This window comes from Mastacembelus armatus, chromosome 24, assembly GCF_900324485.2.
Source record: "Mastacembelus armatus chromosome 24, fMasArm1.2, whole genome shotgun sequence".
In the NCBI taxonomy this organism is placed as follows: domain Eukaryota; kingdom Metazoa; phylum Chordata; class Actinopteri; order Synbranchiformes; family Mastacembelidae; genus Mastacembelus; species Mastacembelus armatus.
The window spans coordinates 4,248,201-4,260,436 of record NC_046656.1 but is presented as its reverse complement, the minus strand read 5'-3'; the positions used below and the strand labels follow the sequence as shown (position 1 = coordinate 4,260,436).

General features: G+C 41.1%; 2 protein-coding genes across 2 annotated transcripts in view; one reads left to right on the top strand and one right to left on the bottom strand.

Moving 5' to 3' along the window:
• The window catches only part of nt5dc1 (5'-nucleotidase domain containing 1), a 47,475-nt gene extending 35,239 nt beyond the window's left edge, over positions 1–12,236 (bottom strand). The window contains exons 1-6 of the mRNA XM_026318157.1: positions 11,830–12,236; positions 9,879–9,970; positions 9,522–9,593; positions 9,313–9,422; positions 9,076–9,155; positions 8,899–8,980 (exon numbers count right to left, since the gene is read on the bottom strand). Of these exons, the coding sequence (XP_026173942.1) occupies positions 8,899–8,980; positions 9,076–9,155; positions 9,313–9,422; positions 9,522–9,593; positions 9,879–9,970; positions 11,830–11,922 (529 nt within the window). The 5' untranslated portion in view covers positions 11,923–12,236. The remainder of the gene's footprint in view (positions 1–8,898; positions 8,981–9,075; positions 9,156–9,312; positions 9,423–9,521; positions 9,594–9,878; positions 9,971–11,829) is intronic.
• Positions 3,163–8,768, top strand: col10a1b (collagen, type X, alpha 1b). The gene is made up of 3 exons (XM_026318156.1): positions 3,163–3,316; positions 3,841–3,973; positions 6,418–8,768. The coding sequence occupies exons 2-3, from the start codon at positions 3,856–3,858 to the stop codon at positions 8,271–8,273; spliced, it is 1,974 nt and encodes a 657-aa protein (XP_026173941.1). The 5' UTR covers positions 3,163–3,316; positions 3,841–3,855; the 3' UTR covers positions 8,274–8,768.

The window sequence follows — 12,236 nt, the reverse complement described above, 5'->3', positions numbered from 1 at the left end:
ACAGAAAAATACAAAAACAAAAAAATGTATGTTGTCCTCTGTCAGGACCAAACCAATGACATAAAAATTACATGTTTTTTTAGACCATGAGGTTACCAAGACACTCTTGAGATATAAATCTTTCTGAGGTTTCTTTTTATGTTTTTATATAGTACTCATTGATGTAAACATTCCTTCTGCATTTAGTTTTACTCTGAGAACTGTGTGAATGTTGACCTGTAACATCGTCACAAGGACAAATTACATTCAGTACCAAGGAAAGCACTAGGCTACATGAAATTTGCATATCATGAATAGTATGTGGTGTAAGACACAGGATGACCAAGGGGCAAAATGCGTTTTAACAGAACACACTGACACACAAATGCGATGTATGCACAGGGTTGATTGACAAAACACAACATTGTTTTAGAACCAATCAAAACGTATGAAAACCAGCAAAGGCCTATATTTGGCACAGACTATCCAGTCAGATGCTCTTGTTATCTTGTTTATTTATTCATTAAACATATTTTGATCACACAGCAAAATACCAGTGTTACATCAACGCTTATGTCGTATCATATAATGGAAAGCCCCTGAGCAGTTACTATAAAGATCTTGGGGTGAGACTGTTTCTGCAACATCTGTTTCCTAAGTCAAGAATATGCCTTAAGTGCCAATTTTTAAACTAACACAACAGTAGAGCATCTACAGTTCTATGACAACTGGGCATATGATGAAGATCACTGAAAGCTACATGTCACTCAAACAAAGTCTAATTAATGGCCACGATCAGTCTACTCTGCACTTATGGCTAGAGTGCAAAATATATTTCTTCAGAACCATTCAGACACAGATATGAATACAGTACAATGACTTAAGATAAAGTGGAAAACAGAGGCAGGCTGAGAGACAACCCCAGTACCAGAGTTAATTAAAGCCACTAAAGGAGCATTATGTCATGTCTGGAGAATAGCAGTAACATGTTAAAATGTTTGGAGGGGCAAAACAATGGTTACAGTGGACCCTTCCCAGAAATACCAACCACCCTACCATCAGAAGGTGTCTGAAAAGAGACTGAGACTCCATAACATACTGTCACAACTGCTTTCCATACAGTTAATCTTCCCTCTTAATTACGTGTTTATGTCCTTTGCCTTACCCTGAAACAGCATGTGAATCTAAGTGGCTGTTTACATTAAACCTAACAGTGGCCAGATGTAGATTAGGGAGGTATTCATTCTGACACGCACGCACGCATGCACGAATGCACACACAAACAAACAAAAGATCTAAATGAAATAAAAAGCAGTCATGCCTTACTGTGGTCACAACCACTTTCATGGTGAGATGCTGTGGCATATCTGCATCTTAGAAAGTTGTTAAATGTCAGCTCCACCCCCAGACTACTCTGTCATTTAATTCAGAGTTTACCAAAGATGCCCATGGCTCATTGAGCACTCACATGCGGCTGCTGAGGAGCTGGCACTATACATGAAACAGGCGAAGGGAGGGAAATGCTTTTCCAGAGATCTTTTACCCAGTGGCTGGACTAATCAGGACTGTTATATATGGATAGTGAGGCTGACCATATGACTCACCGATTTCTCTTTTCGACTTATAAAATTTAAAAGAAATTGAGATTCATTTAATTAACATGGGTATTACAGCAAAAACACCCCAATTGTTTGCCATATCTATGACGGTCCCATATTTAATGTAATTGTCTTGAATACTGCAAACAGTAGATGTACAGCAACAAGTTCTGGGCTAAGCTAAGCTATCCAGCTGCTGGCTGTAGGTACTTATTTAATGTGGAGATAAGACCACTAGTGTCACAATAGAGCAATGTTTTATAGAGCAGGTCATTCTGGTTTCATGTTATTCCTCTAAATGAAGTCATTTGTGGTAACATGCCAGGCAGAGCAGTAATACACCAATGCAAGGAAGATGAAGACTGCTAGCAAGTTAACATTATGGTTTTATATTTATACCATATTGCTGTGCACGCCATAGGACAGTCTGATCAATTCAATTAAATTTTATTTGTATAGCGCCAAATCACAATACAAATCATCTCAAGGCACTTGAGATCACAGGAAAATGTTTTTTTTTTTCCATGCAAGAAATGAGATTTTAAATTATCACACATAGAATGTCTTAGCTTGAGCAAACAAAAAATATACTCTGTGCTCATTAATAAACTCTGTGCCGGAGTTGACCAAGCACACAGACAACTTTATTGTTATTCTGGTTAGTACTTACTGTAACTGTGGGATCTTATCTAATGATGACTATGGACACAGAGACGTTCACATATGTGAACTGTAGAACTAGGTCTGTTGTATGTTCCAAATACTGCTATTTAGCAAATCTGAACTACTGACCAGTGTATCCACACGGGATCTAACAGCTAACAAACTAGAACAAAATCTCACTTCTGCCTCCTGGTGTCTTAAAGCTGCACTGTGAATCACTGCTGCAAAACACATTCAGCTTTACACAAACCACCAAGGCAATACAAAGGCATAAACTTGCCCTTCTGATAGCATTTACTGTGTAAAATTTAAATATGGACACAAAGAAATGCATATAAACTAAACTAAGACTGAACCAAAACTGTGAGTGGCAATAGCCCTCTGGTTCATATAGTCTACCACAGCCTGACTGGTACAGAGACTTCAGACTGGAGGCAAATATTGTCAGACTCATTCTGTCTTTACTTTTCCAGACAAACACTCTGTCACAAGCCACTTGGTCAATAAATTGATGTTTTTAGACTACAAAGAAAACACATATGTTTGAGCAGTTATAAAAAGGACACTAAGACAGCAATTGTGAATCTTATGTCAAACAGCACAAACAGTGATAAAGGTGCTGGATGTACAAGACAAGTACAAGGTTTTAAACTTTATGATCTGCACAACAACCTGACACAAATTGTGCTAGATCACTCCAATGCCACAGAGAGTAATTAATGAAAAGAAGTTCCAGAAGGGATGAACTCACTGCTGCTCCATACACACAGAGAGAACCAGATGAAAAAATGAGACAGGGAGGGAAAGGGAGGACCATCACCCTTGAGTGACAGGTCTCCTGAGGACATGGCACCCATCATTAAAGATGACATCAGAGCAGGGAGGGCCTTCAACGTGAGGTAGATCTTTCATGATGCTGGAGACTGGCTCAGTATAAATACCTTAAGCCCAGTGCCTTGGGAAGCAGCAGCTGCCGCTCAGACAGACAGACTTCACAACTAAGGATATAACAGCATCACACCGGGACAGCAGCCTCCCAAGCCCCCTTATTGTTTCTTTGGAGCGTAAACCTTCCGGTAAGGTGGATTTCTTTTCTGATTTGAGGCTAGTGCATTGGGGGATTCCCATCTACAGCCTGGCTTTCAGTGAGGGGAGGGTCAGTGGTTTCTGATGCTTGTTGGTATCACAAGTGCAATGAGCCATGTGCTGTAGCTGGGTTTACACTGGGACAGAATTAGTGCCTGTGATTGTTTTAAAAGAGAGGTTCCTAATTTGTCTATGAGAACTGTGAACAAGCAGGGCACCAATTTTGTTGCAACAGCATTTACAAAAAAAAAAAAAAAAATCTTTTGACAGGTGGATTTGACAGTTTAGCTGCTCACTTCCAGACTGATGAGCTTAGAAATGAAAGACTTTGGAGTGTTACATTATCCAATACGCCAACGACACAGTAATTCTGTACACTGTACCACTTTCAAGTGTGAATAAAGTGCAGCAACAGATGTGCCATGCCATTCTGATATCATCATAGATGGTCCTTTAGTTGCACACTGTCACTAGAGTCAACATGAGAACGCATAAATCAATGTTGTCTTTGCAGGTTTAGCTTCACAGGATGGACCTGAGGGTAACAGGCCTTTTCCTCGTCCTCCTAGCTCTGGCTGAGGCAACCCCTGACAGGTACTACCATGTGCCAAAAGTGAGCAAGACTCCATATCCCGTCAAGAGTCAGGGTGAGTCATATTTATCTTTTTCAGAAGAACTGTTCATGTACAAATAAGCAGCAACAATCCCAACACTGATGACAAGAGAGATGCTGCAATTAATACAAATACAGATGGTTCAACTGGAAAAGGAGAAATAGCACACCTGCATCTATGTACTACTAAAGTAAAGACTTTAGTAGTACAAGAACTAAAGTCCTGCCAAGCCCATTGTTCATTTCAAATCAGGCAGGCTGCACAGCAAAACTGCTTTCTAATGGTGTCAAAATAGCACCACAAGTCGTAACTGTAGTTGAATTTAAATGCCTTTAGATTTTATTTCTAACTAGTGAAAGAGAAACACAAAGATACATTAAAGCAATCTACAAATAAAGTATAGTTAGGCTGCATGTAACTACATAAAAAGTCATACACATACATTTACCTTGCAATGACTAAATTAGGGACTTGACCCACAGTCCAATTAAATTACAACCATAACTTTATCACTTAACCTAAAAATGTGAACCTTGCAAATAGAACAGTATGTTCCATCATCAAGAAAAACAGGGTCATTTCTTAATTAAGTGCAGATTCAAGCCATTATACAAATTATCATTATCTTCACCACTTCTCTGGCCTTTCACTAAAATTCTGGCAAGCTCGGTAAAGAGAAAGCTCTACAGTACCACCCTCTTTCATTAACTGTAAACAGGTCCAGCTCACTGTCTCACTGGCTGGGAACAAAAGGCTATGGTTGAACTGCTGTGGATATAAGAACTGTCCATAACTGTGAGGTGGGGTACAGCTGTAAAAGAGCACTTTTGCAATGGATAAATAATGGTTTAACAAGAAAACTCACTTTTGCATGCATCATAAAAAACTCAAAGCAGTGGTCATGGTGTAACTGCCAGGACTATATTTGATTTTTATTTAAATAATAATTCAAATGTTGTGTTTAATGGTTGAGAATTTATTTCTCCCGTTTTTGTTTTTTTTTTTTGAAGAGGTTCTGATGTGGTTTAACCGTGTGCTTCGACATAAAATAGAACGGAAAGTCAACAATTTGAGCAGACATACCCCAGCAAGCTGCTTTGTGATATAAAAAAAAACCAAAAAAACAGTAAAGCCAAAGTAATTTGACTGCAGCATCTCTGCTGCTAAGATAACATAGGCAGTTTTGGCAATTAAAATGAGACAAAAAAAATACAGAAAAGACATAACCAAACTCAAAATATTGGCAGTACATTCAATTTGTAAACACAAGTACTTTGAAGGTCATATGTAGTTTAGGTCTTGGGTCAGAAGAGTCACCTCTAGTTTGCAGTGTTTCTGGCTGCCAAAAATGGTTCACTTTTGGTAAAATATCCTCTGTGTGGTTTTAGTCAAATCATATCAAAAATCACAGTCCTCTCAAAACACTTTCTTCTCCAAACACTATTTTAAAAGAAAAGCCAACACTAGTGGATTTATCTCTTTGTCAGGTCTTAATTCTCTTTTGGCAATGATGCATCCAGAATTCTGATGTATAGCTATAGTGTTGATAATATAGCAATCCCAACAATAAATAATAGAAATTTTACCACAGATGCTGTTTTTGCATAATAGTTTCTAGACTCGATTCGGCACATCTTTTAATGTTATAGCAGGAGTAGATTAGTTTTTCATTTTATTACAGTACCCAAGGAGTACCTTACTTCTTACTATAGTTACTAATTATTTATGGATAGGCTTGCAATCTACTTTCTAAGACAGTTCTCTAAGGGAATTTTGCTCTATGTCATTCTAAAACTGTACACTGTGTAGCAGGAAGTGGATCAAGGTGATGTTGACAACCTGTGGATCACAAACTATATATGTTCATGGTCATGGTCAGTGCAGGAAAATAAAGAGTCCAGAATAGCGCAAGCAAATACTGGTGTACTGGGTCCCATGGCAGCAGACATAAGCTTGTTGGGAACCTCAGACCAGCAGTACTGTTAAGATTATCCTGGGGAAAAAAAGGAGTTCCGTCCTCACAGCCCACCACACAATCATAGGGGGCAGTTTTTTTAAGTCAGGTTAGGGGATAGAATACCAGAGTCTGAGTTATTCAAGGACCATGAACTCATCTTATGTAACACACTAAAGAGGAACAATGAGTAAAAAATAAATAAATAAATAAAAAAATAAAAATGAACCCATTCCTTGGTCATATACACACCCTTTCCCTATTTTCTTGAGGTGAACTAAGCACAACTACACACGCAACTACATTTTTGTCAGTTGTTTTCTTGTATGTGTATTTTCTGTACTGTACTGTGCCAGTTTTATAGTAAAGCTTATGATTCAGTAAAACAAACAAACACTTCACAAAATTCTAAACATCAAGTTGAACCACCCTGATTTAACAAAGATACCTGTTACTTGCTGACGAGTTCATTGTATTATCCAAATGACTAAATCACAGGTGTCTGTACTTCTGTATTCCTTAGCTGCTGCAGGCCAGCCAGGTTCCCCAGGTCCACCAGGTGAGCCAGGACCAATGGGACCCCCTGGACCTCCTGGAACGAGTGGTATTGGACATACTGGACCACAAGGCCCACCAGGACCTCCTGGACCTGCTGGTTACTCTCAAGCAGGTAAACCTGGTACACCAGGTGGCCCTGGAAAACCTGGCAGCCCTGGCATTCCTGGTGATAGAGGTACACCTGGTGCACCTGGACCAATGGGTCCCAGAGGTGCACCTGGTACACCTGGAACACCTGGACCTGCTGGAATATCTTCTGTTGGAAAACCTGGACCAGCTGGCATCCATGGAGCAATGGGACCAAGGGGAGAGCCTGGTCTTAAGGGCCATCCTGGTATTCCTGGTCTTCCTGGCCCCAAAGGAGAGAGAGGTACTGGCATCCCTGGGGTTCAAGGACCATCAGGTGCAGTTGGACCAATGGGCCCATCTGGTATGCCTGGCAAACCTGGTATTGGTAAACCTGGTGCCCCTGGCTATCCTGGAGAACCTGGCAAGGATGGCATACCAGGAAGAGATGGTGCTTCTGGGCCAATGGGTATGACAGGGCCAAAGGGTCACACTGGGGCTCCAGGTACAGGAGCACCAGGTAAACCAGGCCAGAATGGTACTCCAGGTTTGCCTGGACCTATGGGGGCTAAAGGTCCACAGGGTCCTGCTGGTCAGCCAGGCTCCCCTGGAATGCCAGGTGTTGGCAAAACAGGCGAACCTGGAATACCAGGTAGTAGAGGAGGGCCCGGTACTCCAGGAACAACAGGTCAGAAAGGAGAGCCAGGCCCAACTGGTTTTACTGGTCAGCCAGGTGCTCCTGGTCCTATAGGCCCAGCTGGTCCACAGGGCGCAAGAGGATTTCAAGGTGAGGCAGGCCCAGTAGGACCCAAAGGTGATGCTGGTTTGGTAGGTGCGCCAGGGCCAAGGGGAAGCAAAGGTGAACAGGGAGCTCAGGGTTTCACTGGAAAACCAGGTGTGCCTGGGGCAGTAGGTCCTACAGGATATCAAGGTCATACTGGTCCTCAGGGTCCAAAGGGTGAACACGGTCCTGCTGGTACCCCAGGACTCCCAGGTGCAAACGGTGCCCCAGGATTAAAAGGACACACAGGCCCCCCAGGAGCACCAGGAAAAGGTGGTGAGGATGGAAGGCCAGGACCCATGGGACCAAGTGGGCCCTCCGGTCCATCAGGTCCCCCTGGACTTAAAGGCCATCCAGGTCTTCCAGGTCCACCTGGCCCAGCTGGCTTGACAGCTAAAGGAATTTCTGGTCCTCAGGGTCCACCTGGAATTCCAGGACCCAGAGGTCAAGATGGTCACCAAGGTCCTGTTGGTCCTCCTGGTCCACCTGGTCCACCAGGAGAGGTGGTCTATCACCATGAAAAGAGCATGCCAATCAAATCCCATGAGGTTATGATGCCTCATGAGATAATGAAGGCCCCCATGTCTGCCTTTAGTGCTGTGCTCACCACAGCCTACCCCCCAGCCGCAACCCCTATTCAATTCAACCAGGTTCTGTACAATGGGGAGCACCATTATGATGTCCATACTGGAGTGTTTACCTGCCAGATCCCAGGCCTCTACTATTTCAGCTATCATATGCATGTCAATGGTGCCAATGCACTGGTGGCCCTCTACAAAAATGATGAGCCAGTTCTTTTCACCTATGATGAGTACAACAAGGGCTTTCTGGATCAGATGTCAGGCAGTGCAGTTCTTATGCTGCATACTGGTGACAGAGTATATGTCCAGGTCCCTGATGAGGAGAGCAATGGCATATTTGCAGCAGATAATGTTCACTGTGCTTTCTCTGGGTTCTTGATTGCCTCAACGTGATTTCAGAAATGCAAATAAACCTCAAAATCATACAAGCATTGAACTACTCAGAGATTCGTTTACAAAGTCCCAAATTAAGATTGTAGAAAAGGATGGTTGTAACTCTTACAAGTTTAACTGCCTCCTCCATAATTTCTAATTGGTAAAAAATTATTTGACTAATTAATGCTGAATAAAATTTTAAACTATATGGTTCAAACTGACCTGTCCCTGGTTCATCTTACGTGTGCTTTGGCAATGTTAAGAAACATGAAACAGTATTGGAAGATATCTTAAGTGGTGCTCTACAACTGCCTGTAACATTTACAGCATGTCTTTTAATTGTGTTTGTTTTTATAAATGTCTGTTGTTTAAGAACTGTCCTGTAATATACATACAAAAGAGACACAAAACTGTTGTACTATATGTTAGTAAAGATCAGCACATTCTCATAAGCACTGTGACCATCAAAACAACACAGAATGAGAAATAAAAACTGCATTTTTTTTCAAAACATTTATGTCCCATTGGATGTGTTAAGTTATGTACCACTTACTGACCAAAATAAAGAATAAAAGTTCTGGTTTGAAAAAAAAAAAATCCTGTGTATTGCGTGTACAATGCCACTTTAGAATGAAAGGCATACCTTTGAATGCAGAGGTGTTGTAATTGTGTTCAATGGCAGCAACCATATCTTTCCAAAAGTCAGAATTCACCTCATTGCCACGCTGTTTACAGAAACAATGCTACATTTTAATATGAATTTCCAGGTGAAAACACAAACTATTATTAGGAATATGTTCAGTTTCTTAACAAATATTACCTTATGCATCATGTCCACAGCTCTTCCACAGAGAAGAGCCCCAGGTAGATCAAAGTAGTTGTCATACAAATAGTATTTTGCTGCAAAGACCAAAACATAAGAGTTGCAAATCAATGAAATTTAGTGAAGAAATAAAAATTATACAGTTGTCTATTTAAAAGCCAGACACATACAGTAAAAGTAATAAATATGGATATGAACACAATTTACATATGAAGATGATAGATATGTACATACCAGATCTTGTGAAGGAGGTATTGAGGCTATTGAAGTGCTTCCACTCTCTTTTAGGACCGTAATGTTTGATGATCTCTTCTGTGCTAAGGTTAATGGTTCCATGTGTCACCCTAATCAAACAAGACATAAAACTTTTATCTATTTTATTTATTAGTTTTTACATTTATTAGCAGCTCAAATGTATTTCATGTACAACAGAGAGAGCATACCGCATGATAGTTCCATCTTCAGCCAGCTTCACAAGGTTTCCATCCTCCAGATCCACCACTAGTCCTTTAAAACTAGACACAATATTCAGCATGTTATAAATACAGCATAAAAACACCATTACAACTGGCCTCAGCATGTAAAACTAGGGGACTGAGTAACATAGTAAAACAGAGTTAAGTCACGAAACAATACCTCAGGATTAACTGGGATTTTGGAGGAGGGAGTCAGACCTGAACAGACCCTGTTTGCGATAAAACTTATATCGATCAATATTAGCAGGACCAAACATTTTCCAAGGGTGGAGTACAATTTTACTGTTTAAGACATAGGTAGTGCATGGGCTGTCTCTAACTCACCAGAAATCCCAGGTTGCAGGGGTTAGGTTGAGCAAGTCCTTGTCATAGCCTTTATGTTCTACCAGATACCTGGCCAAGCTCTCATAGATGAGCTGCACAAACAAACATAAAATAACACTCAGAACACAGTAATGCCAGAATGAGAATAAGAATCAACAGGTTTTTCTTACAACCAACTACTACCCGAGATGAACACATCCTCTTTCTGTATTTGAAAGCTGGACACTTAGGGAGATCATAAAATTTGCTTCCAGTTCACTGAGTCAACACAATTCATGTCTGAATTGTAATACATAAGAAAAATATACTGCTTACAGATTCTAATTTACTGTTAGTATATCTCTAAAGCTGCATTTTGACACAACAAACTGAATGAATGTTTTAGCAAATGGTTTCCTAATTTCTGTGGATGGGAATATTAACCAAGTTGTATTGATGCTTTAACATGGTTGGGCATGATGCAGCTGCATCTGTGAATGGATGAAATTTTGGGGGGGAAAAAAAATTGCAATTCATTGGTTATTACATGTTTGCACAGATGAAATCAGGTATATTTTATTACTTGATGTTTTACATATTTTGAAATGTGGCCGACTCAAAAATGATATTTTTATTCTTCTTTATTCTCTTATCGTGTGTCACAGTTGGGCACAATAAAAATGCATCAAGAAAATTGTGAAAAAATAGTGAACTCTTGAACAAACGTTTGTGAAAAGGCTTCATTTTATTTGATTAGTAAATAATCAAACTCATTAAACTGCATTTCATTCCTTTATAAAACTGTGTTTCATTCCTTTATATCATCCAATCACATCATATTGTTACATTAACTGTTACATTTTTAAATTGTTAAATCAGATCGTGTTGAATCACAATTCTATGTGATTGGGGTGTATCACATTGGTAGTTGCTGCATATGTCAGAAATAAGAAACTTATCGGCCAGTCACCTAACCCTTCTATTTACACATTATCTGAAAAAAAAAAAGCTTTCTGTCCACCTAATAAATGTAAGGCTAACATTCACTCCCCTTTGTTTTTTGCCTAAACTGCTCAAGGCTCCACCAACTAGTTGCCAATATTGTCCATCTGCTCGCATCTGCTCTTTGGAGCTGGGCTGGTAAATGTACTGTGGATTTACCTGAGCTGTATTGCTGAAAGCAGCTTCCAGTTCCTGCTGGACAACAGGCCTACAGGTCCAAATTTATGGGTTGAAAACCAAATATGTGGCAAAAGACAGTGACAGGTGTTCATTCACTCTGGTTTTGCCATAATATGTGACATTAATACATACATATTTAACATTACACATATTTGTGCAGATTTAATTTTAATTAAGTAATTTCAGACAACTAGTTGTTACTCATTACAGAAAAATTAGAATCTGATTCTTCATTTTGGAATATGCAGTGGTCTTTACTGCACTTTAAGAGACATGACCGCATCTGCAAGGAGCCATGTTTGTGAATTAAAGCAGTCAATTCATCCAACAAGGAAAAGCTTCTTTGCTGCCATCCTTTGGGGGCTCCATAGCCTGGCCTACTGCACTGACAGGACTAATAGACATGCATGTGACATGAACACAGAACTGAATCCAGGCCTCCTCACTAACAGAACCCTGCTATATCCCGATGCTCTTCCGTGATAACAGAAAATCTATATTGACATGAGAAGCTTGTAGCTGCCCAGAGGCCTCGGAGGGGGACTTCAAAACATGTATGTGCATCACTGCACATACATCACGTCAAACCTGAGTCATGCAGGGTGACTGCAGCATCTGGAGCACCGCGCCACCCTGCACACATCTACATCCAACCACCGAGCGCACCAATATGCATTTAATCATACTATACCCACATACACACCGCAGACGTGATCAGTGACCGTTGAGCCCACTGACGGCTCCGAGCGTGTGTCGTGTGCGTGTCTAGCTGCCCGCGCTGCACACTCACCCTCGAGGTCTCCTTCAGATGGTAGCGGCACAGCGTGTGGTCCAGGTCGAAGCCGATAACATCACAGTCTGCCAGGCTGAAGTATTCACTCATCGTAGCTGAAAGCTGGGGGACCCGCGGGGAAACGCTTCTAAACCCAACGCTCACATCAACCTGTGCACGATAGTGCACCAGTCCCGATGTGCCAATGTCACTGGCTGACGGCGGGGATGGTTCTGGGCTCGGTAGACCCTCTGCTCTGCCCTGGCTTATGGAAACGTTAGAGCGAAAATAAAAGCCAGGTCGATTGTGACTAGTGCCCGTCGAAGAGCTGCCCACATGGAAGCAGGAGGGAAACTCCTGTGTGCCAGAAGAAGGCGGAAGAGAGGCGAGTGCAGGACATGGAGGTGTTGTAGGAACTTCCGGGT